Source organism: Anguilla anguilla, chromosome 13 (assembly GCF_013347855.1).
Source record: "Anguilla anguilla isolate fAngAng1 chromosome 13, fAngAng1.pri, whole genome shotgun sequence".
NCBI classification, from domain to species: domain Eukaryota; kingdom Metazoa; phylum Chordata; class Actinopteri; order Anguilliformes; family Anguillidae; genus Anguilla; species Anguilla anguilla.
In genome coordinates, this window is record NC_049213.1 from 28254267 (window position 1) to 28278397 (window position 24131).

General features: G+C 37.7%; 1 protein-coding gene across 2 annotated transcripts in view; it reads right to left on the reverse strand.

Moving 5' to 3' along the window:
* Positions 1 to 16143, reverse strand: part of cntn3b (contactin 3b) — a 66809-nt gene extending 50666 nt beyond the window's left edge. The window contains exons 1-2 of one of the 2 annotated variants that reach the window (XM_035386746.1): positions 15566 to 16143; positions 6786 to 6918 (exon numbers count right to left, since the gene is read on the reverse strand). In XM_035386746.1, coding sequence (XP_035242637.1) covers positions 6786 to 6840 — 55 coding nt within the window. In that variant the 5' untranslated portion in view covers positions 6841 to 6918; positions 15566 to 16143. The remainder of the gene's footprint in view (positions 1 to 6785; positions 6919 to 15565) is intronic. The other variant, XM_035386747.1, reaches the window with a different exon arrangement.
* Between the last annotated feature and the right edge of the window lie 7988 nt (positions 16144 to 24131).

Here is a 24131-nt window from a genome sequence, read left to right on the forward strand (position 1 = left end):
TACATGATTAGCCAGGCTGATCTGCCTTGGGATGATTTCTTTGAAATATCGATGTAAATTACCAATGAGTCATGCCATAAACATGCAAATATCAATTGCAGACATTTGTTGCAGCGCCGTTTTCCTGAACGGAACCTGTTAAATTCACCCTCTCCTTTTTTTCTATGGTCATCTTGGCTGAGAAAAAATGGATTTCTGTTCAGAACCTGCGGGGGGGGGTTGGGGGCAATTGGTGATTGGAGGGGGAAGGGAGGTAGCGGTTTCAGCTATACTTCCATTCTCGGGATCCAGATAATCATCTGTGACATGTCATCCACAGGCATAGGAGTGAAATCCCAGCTGCTGATGAATGCAGTGGAATTCAGGCTGCCTGCTGTGGGAAGCTGGGAGCATAGCTAAGCAGGAAGTGAGCGAGGAGCTACATTTAATCAGTTTAACCTTGTCAATATGAAACATAATTTGATTTCCATCATGAACCAGAAGAGACATTTTTTTATCAGCTTCCGTTTTACAATTAACATGAATGCGATTAATTGAATCAATCAATTGCATGTAAACTGGTGTTTCTTTCATGTTTATTTAAAAATATGTACTAACGCCCCCCCTCCACAAAACTATATATATATATATATATATCAAACATATACTGAGAACCTCTCTATGTACAGTAGTTTGGTTTGTGCACAATACTGTCTGCTGCTGCTGCTGCTGCTGCTGCTACTGCTGCTGCTGCTGTTGTGTTTAAAATAGTAACAACACCTTTCTCTCCAGCATGGTACTGATTTAACTCAAACCCTGCCTGTGTTATTTCTTTTAATTTGCAACTAGAGTTCATGCCTGTAGCCTACAGTATATGCGAACCTTTGAAGCTGTGACAAGGCGAGTGTGTACAGTTCCCAGAATGAAAATGGAACCCAGAAGCTGTTAGGGATGTATCATCTGGAGGTCTAAAGGACGTTAAGCTTACGTTTAACTAGGACTTGCCATATACTTGTTTGGAACTAATTTGGTGTGTGACTGACCATGTTCAGTATGTATTTATTGTTCCAACACTGCATTTGCACAGCAGGAAGTACTAATACACTGATGAAAGGGGAAGGCAGGGACAGTAAAAAAATAAATAAATAAGAATAATAACTGGGTGATTTTGATTTGAATCTACAGATGACTTCCTTGTATATAATAATATTATATTATAATATTATAATAATAATATGTATTATTATTATGCGCGTGAGCTCGACAACACATTTCTCATAGAAAAGGTCGTTTGTAGCCTTTCTTTTAGTTCATTACAGTGGTGGTACAACTGACAAGAAGTAAGTGGTACTGTGCTGTTAGCCTTTATTGATCACCGTACAAAGTTCATGTAAAGTAGCTAGCATAATCTAACAGCACTAACCCATAAAAATGTACTGCGAATGGTACTTGCTCAATCGAACAGTAAATGTGAAAAACATTTGATTACAGTCAGCGGCACCAACATTTCTGTCACACCCTCAATAAACGGCAAAACTCCCAGTATTAGATTGAATTACATCGTTGTCGATTCTCCTTGGCCACAGTGAGTGAAACTGGGCGATCTGAGCATATAGTTTCTATGTAAATTACGTCAAAAGGATTCAGCCTTGTTGTTTGCTACCTAAACTTCACAGCACAGTCATTGTCGTTATCATGATTGTAGCATGAAGTGTCTATTTTCAACCAACTGCCATATATGAGCGAATAAAATCAACCAAAAAATATAGTTTGCCAAGTTGCGCCATAGGTCTGGACGGTGTTGTGCTTGTTTGTTACATGTTCACACAAAATTACATCTGTAACATAACATCCTCTTTTGTGATAAGTTACCAAGCAAAAGGGAGGCAAAAATGCAGCCTTAATGTTTTTGAGATTTCATTTGTGAGAACCATTGCCTATCCTTGTTAATCCATTCCTTGGATGGGAAAATATTAGCAAACAACTACAGGCGTCTGTAAAGGGAGGCTAATGGCCAAGCAGCTCTTAGAAGTGTTTGATTTAAGAATCCATGTTTGTTCCCGTAGGTGGTCTGGATGGATGCCGGGAGAACACAGCTTGATAAGTGGGTCAATGCCCTTCTGTTTTCACTCTGAACTGTGAACTAGGCCAAATCCAATCAAAATGGTTTCTGTCAACTACAGGGGCCTTACTGTATGAATTTTCTTTGAAGGCAAACACATTCACTCATGACACAGCCGTCGAATAATATTAAATGATGATCTTGGCGATTAATTGCATTTACACAATATCTCTGAGGAATCTTAAGATGGCTTACGCTGACTGAACAATTGCCTGTCGCAACACCCACTAAAGTGTTATGCAGTTTCCACCTGTGTGACCAACAGCAGCCAATTCCTGTCAGAATTCTTACCACACATTCACAAAGGGAGATATGGAGATTTTTGTTCCACCAAATTAAACTGTGGGATGATTAGCTGGCTATAGGATCCTATGGAGCATTCTTACTTTCTATGACTTGGGACTTTTAATCAAGACTTCAATATCATCTGAAAGGCATTTTCTCAGAGAAGCATATTGCCCTTGCAATTGTACTGTTTTATGTCATTATATACCTTGCCCTCCAAAATGATTCACACCCTTGATAAAGTAGGATAAAATATAATAAGTACTGTGCTGAATTTTAATTCTGAATTTAAAATTTTAAATATTTATCTGTATATCTGTTTATAAGTATATCATTTTAACATAGTATTAAACATCTTTTTTCACACAAGCTGATTCATTTTCCAACCTTCAGAGATTCAATGCCACATAGCACAGTAGTAAAGGTGCTCAAACATGGATAGCAAAATCATAGCAGAATCACACTTTTCAAGTGTAACCGAGCTCAAGTGTTTTCCCCTATACTGTATTTAGTAACCTTAGAGAAAGAAATTATATTGTCTTTAAAATCCTTTTTCTCTTTTACCAGATCAATGGATTGTCTGAAAAAGCTATTTGTGTTTTTTCTATTTAGTGTTTATTTGTTTTTCTTTTTAATTTAGTACGCTACACTCTGCCTTCAAAGCTCTAAATGCAAACTATCTTATCTCGTTATTCAATTGTTTAAATATAACACACAACTTATTTTATAAACAGCAATGTCGCTGTTATCAATACTCATTGTTAATCTATGTTAGGGGTGTGTGATATCTAGAGGTATGTGATGGTCATAGATCATGAACGATTACAATTTCTCCATGTATGTATTGTGCTTCGATCAAAATGATCCGTTTTCATTTGGAGTATACTGGCACCTATAAAATCAAAGACACCTATAAAATCAAGACAATTTAGTTGATACACATCACGATATACCCTGCTATAAATATTTTTTTAAACACTGCAATCCCACGTCTGTACTTGGAATGTCACGAAGAGATAGAAAGGAAAATTCAGAATGTTCATTATTTTTTGCCAGGAAAAGTGATTTATGGTCTAGTTATACTTCAGAGCCCGATTTGAGTCTAACTGTTCATTTTGTTTTTGACTGGAAACTGCAGTTTTTAAACTGGTTTATTTATTAAAATCTTAGCCATTTCAGACTTTTTTGACTCCTGTCGTTTTGCAGAAATGCACATGAGTGATGTTTACATTTAGAATCAGGTGTGCTATTTATTACAATATGTTGGAAAAATTACTTTGGCCTGAGAGGTCTTTACATTATTCTTTCACTTGTATTTGAAATACTTGAATGTAATAAGCAGCGTTTGTTTTCATCTGGTCTATATTTTCTAAAAATGGTGCAAATAAAGTACTGTATAGTTACCAGTTTGGTTGTCCTGTTCAGAAACTTGAAAAATAGTTTTATAAAAGCAACATGAAAACAAATTGTGATCATATCATGAATCATGATATATCCTGAACAATCATGATATGATATTTTTTTCCATGTCGCCCACCCCTAATCTATTTCACATGCACAGTACCATTAACTGGTAACCACATGAGCAGGTTTAGTGGTGGACACAGAGGTGGACAAAGACCCCTTCAAAGATACACGGACAAGGGCCCTTCAAAGAGGAGCACACAGATATAGACGCCTCTTCCTCACAGAAGAGGTTATGCTCATCGTGGTCAAGGACAAGGCAGAGAGCAAGGCCTAACTTAATTGCTGTGTCAAATTAATTTCAGGCATTTACAGTAGGCATGGTCGCTAACAAGGATTTCACAAAGAGGGAGTCTGCAGTGGTAGTGCAATTAAATTTTAAAATGTCAACTGTTGGCTCCATCATTTGGATGCTCCATAAAGAGAACCAGCAAGTTTGCACAAATCATTGAAATGTCCTATTATGTTTGAGCCAAGGCACATACAGTAACATTTCTTGCGTTGTACTGCATGCATTGTGCATGTTTGTGTTGCAGGGCATGCAGTGTTTTTTGCAGGCTGACTTAATTTGTGATTTGTGGTGGTGTATGTATCTTTGGGGGTGGGGGCACCAAAAAATGCACTTCTGACAATTCTTTGAACTGTTTATTAAATTGAATTGTAACCAGTTATTAAATTTTGCTGCCAAAGTTCATGTTAGTGCACTTTATTTTTTGTGTTTTTTTTTTTTTTTAATTTTGTTAAAATTTTGGCCGTGTCTCCAGATGAAAATGAAATCTGTACTTTTCACGTTAAGTTGTACCAGCAACACAGAGACTGAACAGAATGAAAAGGCAACCCATAGACAATTTATTTATTTATTTACTTACTTATTTATTGATTGCAGTAATGGTCTCAGTTACAGACAAATCTTTATGCTATCAGGATGATTGGGAGGATAATATAATAAAATACTAATTCTAAACATAGGTTTAGTGCTTTAAAGTCATTGGTGTCTGATATCCAAAATTCCTTAATTTCTACACAACACAATGGTTTTCATCAATTCCAAATAAAGTACCAACTGTTAACATTACCACTGTTACTATAACAGTAATGTTATGGTAACATATTTGTGGTGCAGATTCTCCCTCCTCCTGTAGCCTTCTTTTTTTTCTATTCTCATCTCTGTCAAAAGTGAAAAGTTGACGTTTTCATTCATCTACAGTAACTTAACGCTAGCTGGGAGAATGCTGATGCTTACTAAATGCTAGATAACATTGATATAAATAAATACTTGATACATTTACAGTCTTGCTCAGGTCAGAGGATGTTGCATAATAACAGCTAAATATTACCAATATTGAAAAACTTAAAACATTTATTTACCTGGCAGAGATATGGGCACACGACCGTCCTTCAAATTATGTTTAATTCATGATCCAATGTGTGGCTGCTCAGCTCTACATGCGCCAACTACAAGAGGGAGGGGGGAGGGGTACCTCATGCAGAAAAATTACAGTCGGCTGCTGTGTCACTGACATTTGAAAGAAAAAATAATGAATACAAAACTATAGTGTGTTGCTTATATATTTGCGAAGGCCAATCTATTTAGGGCGGGCCTCCCGAATAAAGTCATTGTACGGGAAACACTGAGTGAATGTTTTGTGCATGATTGTGATAGGTTCACACACACCCTGTTTCTCCCCTGAGAAGACATCTGCTGAGTAAAAAAAGGAAATGGCGGTGATAGTGTTGGTTTGGGCCATGACATCAGGCCGACTGAAATAAAATACCACATCCAGGGAGATGATGACACCTTTGGGGATGTGCAGACAGTAAGTGTGCCAACAATTGCCCATTTCTGAAAAGGCACCACGTCTATATGAAATAGATCTACGTGCTACCCTGTGAAGGTAATGGAAAACAAAATCAAAGCTACCCAGTCAGCGGAATATACAGGTACAACTTTACAACATTGGTGCTCGGTATGAACCAGTTATTATTTTTGCCGTATACCACCGTTTTAAAAATCCACAGTACAAAAAAGCATTTATATTTAAAATTTGAAATAACATGTTTGACTTATTTATTTATTTTTGTATCTGGTTAATAATATCTACATAAGTTGCTTTCAACTGAACAGAAGAGGATGAGGAAGATAACATGACAGTCAATTGCACTTTTTGAAAAGAGGCTGTATAATAATAATAATAATAATAATAATAATAATAATAATAATAATAATAATAAAACTATCTACTGGATGTTTGAACAAGAAGGGTGATATAATAAAATACATTCATCATCCATTGAATAGCAGCATGTGTCTGTGAGGGTCCTTTAATACTGCACTTTAATGCATTTTTTTTTACACCAGTGCAAAAGCAGACAGCATATGTCACACCAACAAGCACAGAAAAAGAAGGAAGTGGGAATGTGGAGTGAATCCTGATTGGCCAGTTGTCATACCCATGTCACATTATCTGTTCTCAAGCCAGCTGCATTTTTGCCCTTGCAATATGGCCCTCTATATTCCTTACTCTTGCATGAAAATTGGGTTCAAAAATCTACATGGTAAAACTTCATTTCAGCTCCTTAGATTCAAATAAGATTTTATAAGGGAAAATAAATGTATGTATTCGATAATATGTGTCTGCATTGCCAGGGTAGGCTATGTTGTAAATCTCAAATAACATATATAGAGAACATGCATTAAATTAGAAGTCAATATTAAATGTATACTGGTTTAAATAATGTGGCCTTCTAGTGCACTGTTTCTGCAGGAAAAATGTCCTTATCTGGTCCTTCAATCTGATTTTTAAAAATTCTATATAAGAACATAAAATAGCAGTCAGCATCATAATTAAACATAGTATCAATATATTATGAAATGAAAATACAAAGATTTCCCTTTGGATCATTGTTAAATTGAATAAATAGTAAGTTATTTTACCTGTAAGGCAGCCAATGATTGATAGGAGCACAAGCCGTTTCCATAGTAACATCATCTTCAGTTGCCAAGGGCAAATAAGACTCTCATCCAATTGTGAATGGAATGCTTTTCCCTTGAATACAAGACTCTTAATCTGTTGGAAAAGTAATTATAGACATAATTAAAATAAGCCACACATAGCAGGAATTTACATTACTGAAAATACCTGAATCTGAAATGTTTTACTTTTTCTATTACATCATCTGTTAACACAAGGTTTAGAATAAGAACAAGAATCAGTGTACAGAAAAAAAGGAATATTCCACTTACAAAGACAGAAACAGTATTCAAAAGGCTCAAATTGCACAGTTATCAGTTTGTGTGCAATTTTAAACAGAAAGTGAATCCCTAACAGAGCTAGTATCATTTCGGATAATCACATGAACTCGTATTGAGTAGTTTCAGAAAAGGAAAGGTATAGAATGTCTCCAGCTATAAGGTGGATATATGTGTCTGGCAATGTGACTCCTTTTCAGTGTTCACTGTAAAATGATGGGCTCATTAATATATTTTCAATTGCATATTTAAATCTGTGGAGACAAGCTCTCTACCACGGGAAAACATCCTCCCCCAATTTTACTGAAAGGACATATTTATTATTTCTCTCTACAATGTTCATTTTTGCATGGAGTGGCTTTCCTTATTTGCACAGTCAAATCTGTGACAGCATAATTTTTTTCAAAACATTCACCCCCTTGCTTACTTGTAAAGACAACATTGAGCAAGTTGTTAAAAAGGCATGAGGTATAAATCCTTTTTGGCAGAGATTAAAACTGTACAAGAAAAGTCCTATATGTTGCATGCTACATACAGATAGCATGAGCACCTGTCTGTCTTTTACAGCAGTTGAAAAAAGAGATAACCATAGTATTAATATAGTATTAAAATGGAAGAGTAAAGCAAAGGAAATTCATCGAAAGAGAATTTCCCATTTACACAGTGCCATAAATGTGTCCCGAATTATACATTACTTGTCAAGCCAGGAAACAAGTGCCAACTGCTCCATAAGATGAACAAGGGGGCTGGATATTATTGACCTCAAAAGCTACTTTTCTCCTCCTATTAATAGGAGCTGACTGCCAACCTAAATACAGTAAGCGGTGTGCCAATTTAGTATTCTGCTGTGCAATGCTATCTCTCATTTAGATAAGGACCGGAAAAAAAAATTATAAATTCTGTTCATGGGACGACATGGGCTGTTAGGGAGCTGATGCTGAACCACTGCGCAATCTCTCAGTCGATTCTATGTGGAACATTAGCACTGGACAGAGAAAACCGAACAGTGACCTAGCTATTGTATAGGACAGGGAACAGCGGACTTGCTTAAATGCAGACTGCTGTCTGTATTGGTTCCAGACTTAAACCATGCTGCATTCTTAGGAGCTCCCAGTTGCAGATTGTACAGTAAGTCATGTTTGGTGAAAGTCCTTTAGTCTTACGCATGGGAGCCCAGCTCCACTCTCAGAGGGCTAAAACGCAGCAGGATTATTAATCTCTCTTTAAATGAGTAGTGATCCCAGACCTCAGATGGACGTCTTCAACTGATGTATTAATTTGTAGAATCGAACAATTTAATGTTTATGTGTAAAGGATATCTGGATTGCTAAAATCATGATGACATAAAACCTTTACTAGAAAATAGTTACTTCTTCAGTTGACACCATTGTGTTGATAACTTCCCTGGAAAATGTCTGTGCTATTGTATCATCCATGAGAAACTACAAAACACAAAAACCAGCTTTTTTTTTTGTTTGTTTTGTCAAGCAAATTCCAGGAGCAAATTTGTCTTGTACACAATGAGCACAACATAAAACATAAGAAAGATGCTGCACGTGATGCAAATCTACTGCAAAACATAACCTGTTGTGTTCATGGTAGGGTTTCCTGTCAGTGCAGCAATCTTTGGCGTTGTCCCACTCGTTTTGCTTCTACTGTACATCATATCCCAGGGTATACTTTTATATCCTTGCTTTAATGTCCCTACTGAAAATTCTGAGGCTGGTCAAAGCTTAGGCTGGTTTAAGATGGAATTTTCAGAAGGGATAGCAATTATGCATATTTAAAAGAGCAGCTGTCTGAATGGTCAAGTTTTAAACAATTTACAATTGCATGATCTTTCTTTCAGTAAGGAAATTAAAATTTCTTCTGGCAAATTATTCAAGGTTGCAAAGACTCAATACAAGATAGAATCACCTTTCTCCGATTTACACAAAAAAATTGATCATGTGCACATGACATATTTCGATGATTTCAGTGACAAATTGAATTGTCTTACAGTTGTGAACTGACAGAAGGAACTTAATACAAATAATATTCGAAAAGTATTTTGCTCTTACAGAACTTGCTGTTGAGGCAGCAGATATTATGTATGTGAATGTATAAAACGATTAACATTATATTTTTCTTCACCAGATAGTTCTTTTGAGAGGCTGTGCTAACTCTGAGCTGTCAATGCCCCAGCTCTATTGCCTGGAGTGACTGTGAAGTCTTTTCACTTAACCCTCAGTGTCATACATAACCAGCCCTTTACACACACAGCAAAGGAATAGCAGGCCTTACAGAAATATCACCCACTCCTGCCAGACCCATACACATGGATTTCAACTGCGCCGTGTCTTTGGCAGAGTCAGCTTATTAATTCTTCCAAAGGACCAGCCAGAGACAACCAGCTTAATGTGGGTCCAACAGCAAAGGCTTTTGTCACTTAGATGGATGTTAGGGATGCTGGCCTGTCACTGATGATTGTGGATTTTAGCCATGTGCATTCTCTTCCATTAACTTCACTGCTCCCAAGTGCTTTGTACGAAATGTAGAACCCTCTTGAAAGTACCATTTCACACAGGCAACTGTTAAATGGCTGCAACTATCTCTCACCTTTTTGTCCAAATTTTTAAAGCATTGTTACTGCCTTCCTCGTAACTGTCAAGGGAGTGAGTAAGTGAGTGAGTGAATAGGTGAAGGTGCTTCCAAAATGAAGCAGTTAAACATTAAGGGCGCTATTTTTGTGGCAAGGCAAGCACAAACGCACCTGGGCTCAAGTGCAACTGCAATGTCTCGTGCAAATGGAATATTTTTCACCTGTGCCAGGTTTGGTAGTTTCATGGTGCAGTGAACCCATTTGTGGCAACCTGGGTTGGGGGGTAGGTCAATCGAAGCATTCAGAGCTGTGCGAGTTTGGTGTGGAATAATGCTTTGTGTTTGGACCAGGTTTTAACTGAAAAGCAGGTGCATCGTGCTATTTTTTGTGGTGTTATGAATGTGCAACACACGTGAATGCATGTACACATAACACAGATTTAAGAAATATTTCAATTTCACCATTTTGAATGCAAGCTATGTTCACCAATTTAGGCAGTGTACCTGTATGGAGGTAATAGTGTAAGCTACTTGAATGAGAGACACAAGGAAGGTGGGAAACTGGCTCTACATCCATCGGCTAGTGTAAGATATGCATTCATCATGGCTACTTACTCCAAACATAAATTTCAGAACACACCAGCAACTTGCTTTAATTGGGTGTTTGGTAGGGCCAGGTCAATGATTGAGTGAACCTTTGGAATATTGAGAATGCATTTCAGACATTGAGATGGGTCGGGCAGTACATTACGGTACAGCCCAGAAAAAGCATGTGCATTCTTTGTGGCTTGCTCGGTTTTACACTACATAGCCATACACCTTGGATGTGACATCGCAGACCTCACAGAGGACACTTTAAAGGACTGTCATTACAGAGAGAGGCAGAGTCGCATGTGATGACTGCAGTGGAGATTACAAAAACATTGTGCACAAGAGAGCAGGGACTCTTTGAACAGCTGCAGAGCTGCTTTTTTTGTTTATATAAAATAGTGGTATTAAAAATTGATAGCAAAGAAACAAAATAGCTATAGTAAATTCAAACTAAACACATTGTTTTCTTTTTCCATCCTCTGGTTCGCAAGCACGGTGCCTGTCAATTTGAAACTGTAGCGTCAGAAGCATGATGGAGAGGCTGATTGGAAGGTGTCTCTACCAGCTTTCTCCTGCTCCTGGCAAGTCTGGGGATATTCACCCAGTGGAACGATTTTCAGTTTTTAGCACTGGCATATAAATGAAAATATACTTTGAGGGGGAAATACATATTACAATTGGCAATTAAACTATTCAGTCTCACCTTTTTTATATCATAAGTAATAGTTTGTAGAGATATTTGTAACGGAACCTCAAATAATATTTTAATTGGCTACTCATTTTTCAAATTGAATAGGTGGTTGCCCAAAATGAGTGTACACCTTATTACTTATGTCATGATTTTATATTGGCTGTGCAAGTTCTGGAGATGAGAAGCTTTCCTGTGATGGTTAACCAGTTAATACTAATGCAACAGGCCTGCAATTTGCTGGAATATGCAGTGTTAACATAGCCTGCTGGAGGTTTACACAGAGTTTAAACCTACAGGCCACACAGACTGTGCTGTGGGAGCTCCCATAATTTGGTTATAAATGACATCATATACAGGAAAATCCTGGCTTTGCACCACAGTCCTGGTGCAAGTAATTATTACTCATCCACTGTAATGTAAATGCCAACACAGTGGATTTCCTCCTGCCTTTCAAGTATAAAGGGCACATGTCAGAACTGTAAATCGTGTCAAATGGGATTACATGCTTTTGCTCTTCAAAAAAAAAAAAAAAGGAAAAAAAAAAACACTGTGTGCCATGTTTTTCTACATACCTACAGAAAACTTTATTATTTTAACTACACACTGCTGCCTCGACTGCTGCATTTAGTCACGCAGTGTCTGCCGGGTATGTGCCATCAATAAATAAATAAATAAATAGACTAATTATTTAATTAAATAAAGAAGCAAATGAGCAAACAAACACGCCCCTTTGTAAGCTGTGCTGTCAGGACAATGATGGTTTGCTGCCTGCTGTGTTTCTCAAATCAGAAGAAGAGAATAGCAAAAAAAAAACATCATATCTGGTGAATAATTACAACATGTCTCCCATTTGGCTTTACAGGGTATTGGTGCCCATCAGCTTATGAAGTGATATGTTGAAAACAAGCTTGTTCTGCCAGACGTAATGAGGCGTCAGAGTTTCACCTCCACAATAACTGAGTCTAATGTACGTCTTTGGCAAAACAGATTCCCCAGTTAATGAGATGACTCCTTGGTTAGTGAGGCCATTGTTTGGCACATCATTGATAGGGGAGGTGGTTAAAGCCGTCCGTTCTCCCCGGAGAGCTTACATAATTGCTCAGAGGCTAATGCGGAGGAGGGGGAAGGAGCGTGGTGTCAGAATAACATGGGAGGATGTGACTTGTTTCAAGATGCCGAGGGCCGACTGGGTAAAGGCCAGAGGAAAGGGGTGTGCAAGTTAGAGTATAAAATCAGTCATTTGCAAATACTGATGTATTCATGTTACCTTACAGGATACACAGATACAGTGAACATAGCTTTTGGCAAAATAAATAAATAAAAATCAGCAAATAAATAAATAAGTCGCATTACACTGTCTCATAAGCAATTAACCCAAGTCTTAACAACATTCAGATGGAGCTCAAGATTGAGTAACAGAGTACATTGGCAGTTACTGTGACAAGGATTGCATTTAATGTGTAACTTCACAGCATGAAAACAGGCTGAGAATTACAGGGTTAGAGTCCTGTGGTACATTCAGACAGTAGATACTCGGTCAAGGTAGATAATTAGCCCTCAATAACTTGCATTTGCTTTCCACATTTCTGAACCTACTAATCTAGCCACCTAGCATGTCTCCTGCTGTAAGAACTGTTCAAAAGTTTAAAGATGCACTAAATTGGATAATTAAAATGTTTGACACCAAGAGAGCCAATATTTTGCATGTGCTTGTGCGCTCTGAAGTCTGAAGAAGAAGGGGTAGATAAGAAGGGAAACAGATGGATGGCTGTCTGTCAGTAAATGTACTTGCTGAATTAGGCTTGATGTAGTGAAAACTAGAGCAGTGTCCAAATGAAAATAGAAAATTAGGCTAATTTCTACATTAATAATTATTCCACAACATTTACAAACGGAAGAAAAGCACTAATGCTTTTCTTTGCCACTGATCTGCATTTCATGCAAATGCAATTACTAAGATGTTATTGTCTGTTATTTCAAGTGTTCCTGGCATAGAAGCACACTGCATCATTATTGTAGAACCATGAGTGACGGTGGGCACACCATAAGACACAGCAATGCGCCAATGAGATAACACTTGTGTTTGGGTGACAAACTAACCCTGACACACACACACACACACACGTTTACACGAGAAAACCACATGTGATGATAAACAATTTACCAAATGCAACAGCATCATAATATGTATGTTTTGATTCATCATTGTTGATACTGTGAACAATTATTCTGTTGTGTGAACCAGTCAGTCGTATATTCAATAAGAACTATAGCCAGGAATTATTTTTTGGGTGGGGGGGTAAAATTCCAACCCAAGCCAACGAGCTTCCTTCAGCATTTTGAGTGATTTCAAGTCCAAAACCCCAGTCTCTCTTGGCTACGTCTTTGGATAACTACACCACTGGAAGATCCTCCTTTGCAAATGTACATGATATAAGGGTCGGAGGACTAACAAACAAAAACAAGATTATGACAGCTGATTAGATGTGTGTTAGTGAAGGAAAGGTGTGCTGGCCTACATTTAAGTTTTTTTAAAATTATTATTGTGTGTATAAATGTGTCTGTGTGTGTGTATGAGAGAGAGAGAGAGAGAGAGAGAGAGAGAGAGAAAGGAGTGACATTCTGCTTTATACTGTATGAATTGTAATGCAATACCTGTTTCACAGTACAAACACAGAAACCCTCTAAATAAACACACTGAACCTTAAACTTGAAATAAAAACTGTGGTCAATGTCCTGGTACAAAGGTAAGTCAACCTTCATAGGTAGCACATTAAGGGAATTCCAGGAAGTTCACACCTTGGAGTGCTGACTGAGACCCTATGGAATGCTCTGATGTGTCCAGGAGACAGTAACCATGGGAGCGTGAGTGCACTTAATAGAGAGTGGGACAAGGGGCAGTGATCCATCCCGCTACATCATTATCATGGTGGCACATCCCAAGACCCCAAGCCCCAGGGTCATATATGCATCACTGTGCCAAAGAGGCAGACAGTAAAGGGACTGTATCCCCCTGTCCTTTCTCACTGAGCTCTGCAAATGAGTCAGACCACAAGTGATTTTGCCAAAGTGATGATTACACACATTCCACTGGAGTCCCACTGTCCCAATGTGTAGAAAAAAAATACATTATTATTATAATTTATTTTTATTTTTTTAAACTTGAGATAAGATTAAGATGTTGTCTTCCTACATACAAATACTACGAGGTAGAACCGTAGCGCAGTGTTCAAATGGCATTCCCGAGTACTTAGAGTCAGAACATAGTTGCTTAAAATCGTGGCATTTCAGATTTGCGATGTTTCTTTTTGTCTTTCTTTTTTTTGGGGGGGGGGGGGGGGGGGGGGGGCAGGTGGGGCGGAAGGGGATTTAGCACCCCAGCTGACTACTACATTTAGAAGATTTTCATCGTTTTGTACCTCTGCAAATATATTTTTTCTCCTCCTTTGAGCACAGGGCCAGTAATTGTACAGAGGTTACCTAATAGTATTTGCCAGTCTGAAGAGGCACACCTACACTGACAGCGGATTAATGTCAGTTCTGGAGAATTGTCGGAACGCTCCTTGAGAGCTGAGGTGAGGCAGATTTTGCCAATAGAGTCTAGATTCCCCGGAGAGGAGTCGCCGCATCGCGAGCCGTCATGACACAATCGCATGCACAAAGCATCTCATTCAGTGTGCTCAAATTTATTTCAAAGACCACGATATTATGAGAAAGGGTAGAAAAAGCAAAATAACGCACGGCGACATAACAATTGTATTTACGTTTTGCATGAATAAACAAACTCATGGAAATACTGAAAATCATAGAGCCACAGGCAGCACCTGCCCATTTTTGTGGAGTTGGGGGGGGGGGGGGGGGGGGGAGGGGGGCGCAATAAAACACAGCATCTGAAGTTGGATGCAGTAAAAAGCGAAAAGCGATGTTCTGCACTGACCGCACACAACACAACAACCCCATATGGAGTTATACCCATGATGATAATATAAACCACAGCGAGATAAATTTCGACAGCCTCGGGCAACATTGCACTGCTTCTCGCACAACATAGGCATTATATGCATGGCATGATCATAACCAACCGTATAGACAAATTGCGATCATTTTGAAGAGACTTGTTTTTTTCAAGATGCGTTGACTTCCACCACGTTGCACGGAGAAGTTGACAAGGGCATTTAGACTCGATTCTGATATCTCCACAGCCTATTCAAATAGCTGCATATACACAATATTCTTCAAATGAAGGTAACTTTTGCTGTTATTGTCTAGAAATGTTTTTAACCATCGGTATTTTCACCAATGTGGTTGCTGTTCTTTATGGCTACCTTATTATTATTATTATTATTAATAATAATAATAATAATAATAATAATAATAATAATGATAATAATAATAATTGCATTGAACAAACACCTATAATCAGGCAACGTATGGGAAATATGTACCAGAAATAATTACCATATTTTTTTAATTTCTTCCCATGATAAAAATTAAATGTAGTCCATGTAACTCCAGCGGTCTCATTCTAAGGAAAAAAGCCATGCCACTTCAGCTTACGACACATTTCCCACAATACAATCAGATAAATGCAACTGCTACTTACCAAACTGCTGAAATAAGTGCTGTTTTCCTCTTTTTCATGAAATTAGAAGACCAGCCTTTGAGTTTATCATTTATCCCACTGCATGTATGAATTGAATAGAACCGGTGCTATGGGCTGTCTTTACAGCAGATTGATAACGGAACCATTTCCACAACTGGGTATGCAAGCTCAATGAGCCAGAGTCCAGGGAGAGGCGCCGAGAGTAGGTTACACCAGCGTCCACAGATCAGCAGTCGAGTGTGTGTACCTCTGTCCAGCAGACCAAATACACAAAATATGTATCTCCTGTCGCTGCAAGAAAGAGATGCTCTTCCTCTCTGTATTCCCCGAAGCACCCACGCAATTAGCCCACGAATCTCAGAGCTCCGGTTTCTCAGGAACTGCCGGACACAACGGTGCTGTAGTCTCTCCGCGGTAACACGGCGCTTGAATCACTCCCAAACAAGAGGACGGGAGACTTTTGAGCTGAGATTTACATTCTGCGCATCTCTTCTGCTCCGTTTCCAGCGCTCCAGTCGTTGTGCAGAGGCAATAGGGCGCCCGTGTCTGACGAGGGAGACGCGCACCGATAAACTACGCCACCGCTCGCCCGCTTGCTGAACATCAGCTTTTCATTGGCGAAATGAAACGCTAGCAAATCCAATGACTGGGGCCTAAGCCCTCAAGTCATACAAGATGTTCTGATTTGCATTACATAGTTAACACCTGTATGTTCTCTGTTAAGAATGTTCAATTTGTATGATTTCATTACCAGTACACGAATGTACCAGTTGAAAAGGCTACAGTTCTCATTCCTCCCTCAGTTAATTTAGACAGACTGAAGTGGCCGTGATTAACCTATGAATAACAGATCCAAATATATTACGTGAACATTCAGCCTATAAACTGTATATAATATTGTGTTCCAGTGATAGGCATATCGGAGAATCATACGATAAACCGCAATGGTTAGTTTTAATGAACTGTCAACTTTGTACACCGAGAGAGTAGGCTATATTTCCGTTGCTTTTGTACTCATGTAAACAGTAAGATTGTACATTTCACAGTTTTAACGTTCTCCCGTGGAATTATCTATAGCATTGTCACATGTTAAGACTTAAATATGTTTCTGTTTTTTAATGTTTCTCAAAATGTAAACCTAAAAATACGAAAATAAATGTATAAACATTCAGTGAATGTGTTTTGTGTGATGGCCCTAAAATGTCAAAATCTAATTAAAGCACTGGGACACCTTTGCGGTTCACACACGAACAGACACCCAGACACACTTACTTTATTGGAGAGCTTTTTGTTTGGAATGTTGGTTATCAAAAAAAAAAAAAAAAAAAAAAGAATTACCCAATTAATAACTCTGTTGTAAAGTCAAAAAGAGAGAAACCAAAAATAATTAAATGATTACCAAAGCAAAGGTAATTACTGGAAATCTAGTTTTACTGAACTGCAAATAACATTTAAAACACAAAACGTATGCTTGAGCACCAAACTACCAAACAAAAAAGAAATTGTTGAAGTATTAAGTATTGAACCAGTCATGCCATTTTTATTGAGCCTGCTAACTTTTCACCTTTAAAAAAGAAACAAAAAACATCTCTATCCCACACACACATGCATACACATACAGTGCCCTTTAATTTTCAGCTTTGAGCACCATCTCACTTTAACACATTTTCTCCTCCATAATTCATCAACCTTAAAAACTGCAAAATCGACTGGAAAGGCAGAACATACACGCACATACTTTCATCTGGTTGCCAGGTACATTATGTCATCTGGATGTAGAGAGAATGAACTCTAGTTTCCATCTCTGAGTAAATGTCCATTAAGGAGGATGTGGTCACCAGAGACCAGCAGTGCCTGGGGGTTCACTACCTTTAACCCCATAGTGAAATATTGTGTTTCCTTAGAAGAGATGGATCTCGTTTGTGAAAGGGATCAGTGAGTTGTTATAAACAGTGTGGTGAAAAGCAGGCACATTTGGCAGCCTTTAGACCAAATGCACTCGACTGTGGATCGTAAGCTGCTGTCTTTAATCCTGTAAAGAAATTGCCTTCCAGGTCAACAATAAGTCATGGTGTTCAGAGTGCTGCAGTGCAATCTCTGGACACAGCTGAACAAGTTGTGCCTGCCGAGTGCAGTGTTTAGCTCAAGGTAAATTCATGACAGAGTTCACGTCTCCATTTTTGTCTTTTGTATGAACTGTTGTATTTCGCCATAGCTGTTTAAACATAATACATATATCTCCATACCAAAATTGCTTTAATGGATGGTTAAATTGTGTCTGAGCACGTGCATTTGGTTCCAGTGCTTATAATTCTGTATTTTTTTAAAAACTATACATATAGGGTGAGGTACACAGTTAACAATGCTTTTGATGAGTGCTTGCTTTCCTTCTGTTGGTTATGATAAATGTATACACACTAAATATACAAAGACATATTACCCTTTGGATTTCCTAAAAAAAAGTGTCAGACAGATAAAAACGATCTGTTTAAAGTTGCATGTACATCGTAAAAATATTGAGAGTTAATTGAACTCTTACCACATTCTTACACATTCTTACACATCACACATGTGTCAAAAGGTATATTCCTGGAACAGGAGCAGAAGAGGAGCTGATTCAAATGAATGGTACAAACAAGTTTGTGTTAGGAAAATTTAGCCTACTCATACCTCAGAGACTTTCTCAATATAATAGCCGTGAAGAAATTCAAGCTAGTTGATAACATTACTTTTAACAAGAGCATTCAGAAAATATAAACCTCAAGAGAAGGTTTGACACGTTTTAGGATGCAAAAAAATGTTTTGTTTCAAAAATGAAAGATATTTCTCATTTACTAAAGTACAAGTAAAAAAAAAAAAAAGTAGATACGCCTTTGGCAACAATTACAGCTATTTGAATATATCTGTATGAGGTTTGCTAATTTAGATTTTGGAATTTGTGTATATTTATCCATGCAAATTTGCTCTTCAAAGATAAACGGAGAGCATCGGTGAACAGCAATTATTATTTAGGTTATACCATGGATAACATTGGATTTAAGTCTGTGCTTTAGCTAGGCCATTTCAGAATACTGACCTTCTTGTTTATAAAATATACCTTTGTAGATTCTGCCATATGCTTCAGGTTATTGTCCTGTCTTTCCCCTAAATTCAAAAAGTATTTGCGTGTATTTGGTTTCAACCATCCAACCTTCTTGCCCTTGATAGCAACATGATTCCTTCCACATGCAACCCTACAGCATGATGCTGCCACCACCATTTTTGGCAGCAGGGGTGGTGTTACCTTGGTTATGGGTTGTGCTTGGTTTGTGTCAAACATAGCACCTTGGTTTCAAGGAAATAACTGAACTGTAGTCTCATTAGACCACAAACTGATGTGTTTGGAATAATTTCATTTATACATTATTTGTTTTATTTATAGTTATTTTGTAAAATTGTTGTTTTGATGTTGAAATATGATGTTTTAGATCTGAATTATGTTTAACCTCATTTTTTTTTAGAGTACACTGTGTGTAATGTTTTCCCTGTGTTTCTTCTTACTTTACCGTCTACACATTACACTTTTTTTGTCTTGCCCTGTTGTGCCCTATATCAATGTATAAAATTGTATTTTAAAATAATGTTTTTCTTGACTGTAGATACAGTATGTTGGTTCCCTGTCTGTGAGTTATCATGAAATTGAACATTCAATGACTGTTACAGAGTTAGATGAAATTTCTATTTTTCATTATGAATAGCCTACAGATATCAGATTGTGGAAAATTGAATGTGCAGTATTTATTAGCAGCAATAAAATCTTGGAATTTAGCTTGATGAAAGTCCTTTGGAGTCCTTGGCATATTCTACTATGAGTAGCAGTACCTTCTACTAGCACAATGTAGTGTAATGGCCGCATTAGTTTATGTGTTTATGTTGCAGCCTTGTTCTAATTGTTCATCTTGTGCTATTGCTGCCTTGTGCTGTTGTGCAGTGCATGCACTTTGATAGCCAAACAAAATGGCTTAACAATTTTGTATGATCACATTATGTATGTATTTACTTAGTTAGTCAGTAATTTATTTATTCATTGACCTGGTCTAATAATGCAATGTAATACTGAAAGAGAATAAAACAGCTTAATTTTGCACCTGCCATTCAAGGACATTGAAGCTGTATGGTCCAACAGAGGCAATATTTCAAAAGACTGTCAACCAACACTTCTGGGAGAAGGAAAAAATGGCATCAAACAGAATTTCATCCTTCATTTGGTACCATTCCTGCTGGGATTTTATCATTTCAAAGGCAGACAGGTAAGATGGATCCATATGGATGTTTATCTACAGCTTCAGAGGGACTTCCGGAAATAGAGGACCACAAGATATCTAAGCCCTTTTCTGGATGAACCAACTAAGGAAGAGCTGGTCTTATAATTTTATGTTGTCTATTTTTTAACGAAGACTCTATTAAGTGAAGCCATATCATGTTTAGCGAACGTGTTGCTAAGAAAATACAAATTCGAGATAATATGTATATTATATGAGTCTCTTTGTCTAAGAGCCAGGGAAGAAATGATCATTGCCTCACCTGCTCAGCTGTATTTTGGTTGTAGGTCAAATAAATTAAGAATAAAGATCATATCCTTGCTTTGTGCCAAATTGCTGTGCTGGCAATTTTGACTTAAGAGGGACACAAAAATGTATTTACCCCTCCCCTGCTTTTGAGAGCTGTCCCCACACAACTGTGTTGTGTGAAGGTGCCTGCTTGAGTTAACAGGCTTTGCCCGTCTGCATAAAACCTTCTCCACTGACTTTTCAAAAATCGGTGTGTGAACCCACAAACTTGTAGTAAACATTTCTCATTTTGAACTAAACTACTATGCTGTGCACAGTAGTTTATATTATACAATTTCAATTTCAGAAAGCTCCGCAGAAGTAAAAATCTAAACCAAAGTCAGTCAGCCGAGCCTCCATTAGAGCTTGTCTGTTGAGATAAATCTTGCGAAGCAAGTTCTTCAGCTACAACGCCGCTTTATTACCCTCACAACTCTTCAGCATGACCAGACCATCATTAATAATGCTTCATTCAGCCTTCCTTGTGGCATATTAATGCGGTAATTTATTCATGCATTTTAAGAGCGCTTCTGTTGATGAAAAGCTGCCTCTAGGAATATTGTGCCCAACCTTTGGAGCTGTTAGGTTAACAGTGTTAATATCGTGTTGCAGCAGACTGCAGTCCTTCCTTGGCTGTGGAGGCTGGTTAATTAAACATCTAAACTGCACCTGTCTGGGCGTGATTCTGTTTTTAAACAACTGTAATGAACAATATATCAGCAAGTCATATTTACTATTCCTTACAGTGACGACAGTGTGCCAAAAAAACTGAATTTGGATTGGCATTACACCTTTCAAATTCAAATTATTTTGGTTGTAAATCAAATAGTATTCAGGTAACACAATTTAACTCATCATTCTTCGAATATTAATATTGTAAGTTTTGTACGTGCAACCACCTAAATTATTCTCTTTAACCCTATGAAAATAAAATACCAATGATACTGCTACTACTTTGGGATGCAAGCTTGAGGCAGGTTTGGCACATCAGCAAAAGAGGAATTAGGCTGCATGTTAAAAAAAGGAAAATCTTCTGAATATATATAGGCATTGAAGGGAGTGATAGCATGGAGTATTCACATTGACATAGTTGTGGTTATGTGAGAAAAGCTGTTATAGGCACACAGTGTTGCTATATCCAGAATCAATGAAATAAAGGGGTGTTTCTTCAAATGTATTTCCAGGAGTACGCTACTGTGCACACAGCAGTGAGAAAATGTCTAATAAAAATATATAGTTTCTCATAAAAGCTGGCATGTTAAATACTCCATGATTGCATGATTGTAATGCCTCTCCTCTTCAATCCCTTAATTGCGACTGTTAACCTGTAGACACAGGGTGACAAGGTACAGAGGGCTCAAGTGACTGGCCAACTCATAAACACCATACTCAGATGGGACCAATCCAATTGTGTCTTATAACTGTGGACTGCTCATGACTCCAGGTACCAACTGGTGGAGCTAAATGCAAGGCTATGTAAATTGATGCAAATTTACTTATTTTTCAAAACGCCTAAATGTGTGTGACTGACTAAATCAGTCTTGCGCATAGTTTTGTACTGTAGATTGCATACTGGTTTATCTTTTGAATGGCATTTACATAATGTTTTGGTAATTCTAGAGCACTAAAAATCACGAGGGGCTATTGAGTAAACATATAAAAGTAAATATATAAATAGTCCTCACTTGCAATACAATTAGCACTATTTTTATAGCATTTCTATGTCAGGGAATTCACATGTAACCATAACACAATAGAAGGATTTTAAATCCATATTTGTTTGCTACTGCCATTGTCCCCACAAATCATAGTCTTGACTGACAGGAAACACACATTTTTGAAAGGTAAAAATCCATAGACTACTTCACAGGTACAGTACGTATCTGAGAAAAAAAAATGCACATAATGTGTTAACTTTGCCACAGAACGGGTGCTAGCTGTAATGTGCAGGAGCAGGGAGACTCTGAGCCTCCCTTGATAAGTGGCTCGGGAGCTTGGTTGCATACCCACGGCAGGATCTTTTCAATATCTGTTTGCTGTGAGAGTGACAGCTGCCCTTTTGTTCATCAGAACGGGAAATGGATGAAACTCTCACACACCGTGGTATTTGAAAATCTCATTTAATAAGCTAAACATTTGCTCACTAGTCCTTCAGGTGAGCAGGTTTTTCAATGGATCATTACGGCACACCCCTGAATTACTGATGGGCACGTCCCAAGTGGCTGTCAGTACACCTTATCACATCAAGTTTGTATGGAAATATTTGCAAACATTTCATTTGATTTAAAGACCACGAGGCATGATTGATTAAACAAGAATAAATAAACAGGTATGGATTCATTTTTTTCAAATGAGTGAGTGAGTGACTCACGTGACTCAGCCGCTCCTGAGTGGAACATAATGAGAGCCCATGACCGTTGTTAAGCAAAAACCCTGGTTGGTAGAAAAAAAAAGTTCCTTCTCGTTTTATACCATACAATTAGCTCCAATTTTGGTCATTTTTGTCATTACATTATTTAATAAAACTGCATGAAATCATAAGTCAATCTAATTCATCCCACTAGCACTGTCTTGCTTTTTAAATGGTGTGGTCGCGCAGTGTAGACATAACATATTTCCAAGACCCTCTGAAATGGGTTTTGAATGTCAGCTAGCTTTATGATAGGTTCGCCGTCACTTGTCACCTAGCCAATATTAAAATTCTGGGTTTTAAGTCAGAATGATCTCACGACATGCTTCCCGGCTAGCTAGCTAACAATTGAATTGTATTGAAAACAGCAGTTGCAATAAATGCAATCGTTCACAAACATACGGATGAAAATGCATCCCATAGCCATGAGTTAAATAAATACTGAACGCCTATTCTACTGTCCAAATAAGGGACGATTCTGATTTGCGGGATGGTTGGCAGCCTAAATAAAGCTAGCAACAGTAATTAAAAATGTGATTCAACGTTGCCATCAATTGTGAAATTGGACATTGAAAAGGAGAGGGGATGTAACAACAATTCAAAAGCGAAATAATAATGTTGCTGTTTAAACTGCTTTAGAATGCTGGATTTTGTAGCACGTTGATTTTATAACTGTTAAAAGGCCGAGGTGTCCCTTTGCTGAGAAATAATGCCAACCCTTGGACCAATCAGAATCGAGTATTCAGCCAAGCCGTTGTATAAATAAACATACTATTATGTTAATCACATTGTCATATTGCTTATTACTAATGCAACACAAGGTGGATTTAGCGCCGTCGGCACAGGTTGCTGATGTAGGCTACTTTTTAATTTGCCAGAACGTCTCATAATGACAAATGCTGGTTCAGTCGGTTTGCATAAAATCAAACCGGTTTAAGCTCATACGCCGGACCGGCAAAACCGGAAACCGACCCAACCCTAACCCAGTTTGCCTTCAATCATTATTATATGGACATCTCTCTTAGAGTCACATCCCTTGACTTGAGACTTGTATAAATTTGTGAAATGTGCACTATGATCTATACGGACTATAGAGTTGCTTCTAGCCCACCTCCCCTTCCCTTAAGTGGCTTAATAATTTGTTCTTAATGATTTGCCTGGTGAAATAAAGGTGAAATAAAATAAAATAAAAATAAATAAAATATACCTCAGACTGTAGTCGCAAAGTATTGTTATTGCTGTCACCTATTCCATTACTGAATTAAATTTAATTTATATTCTTAACAATTAACATTGGCTGTAGGTTCTTTTTTCACTAATGACATTTTCTGCAATAACTCTGACAATAATCTGACATTAAGACTAATTTAAACAAAATTAGAAGACTGATCAAAATATTTGTGGCTCTCAATGTGAACAAAAGAAGTGAATCAAAATATTTATTCATGACTATTTATTAACTGATGCTGAACTAGACAAAATACGTCGGTTGTCATTTGAAAAACATTTGTGCTAGAACAATAAAAAATAACAGACAAATATAGCTGCGCAGACAGCAATGAGCCAG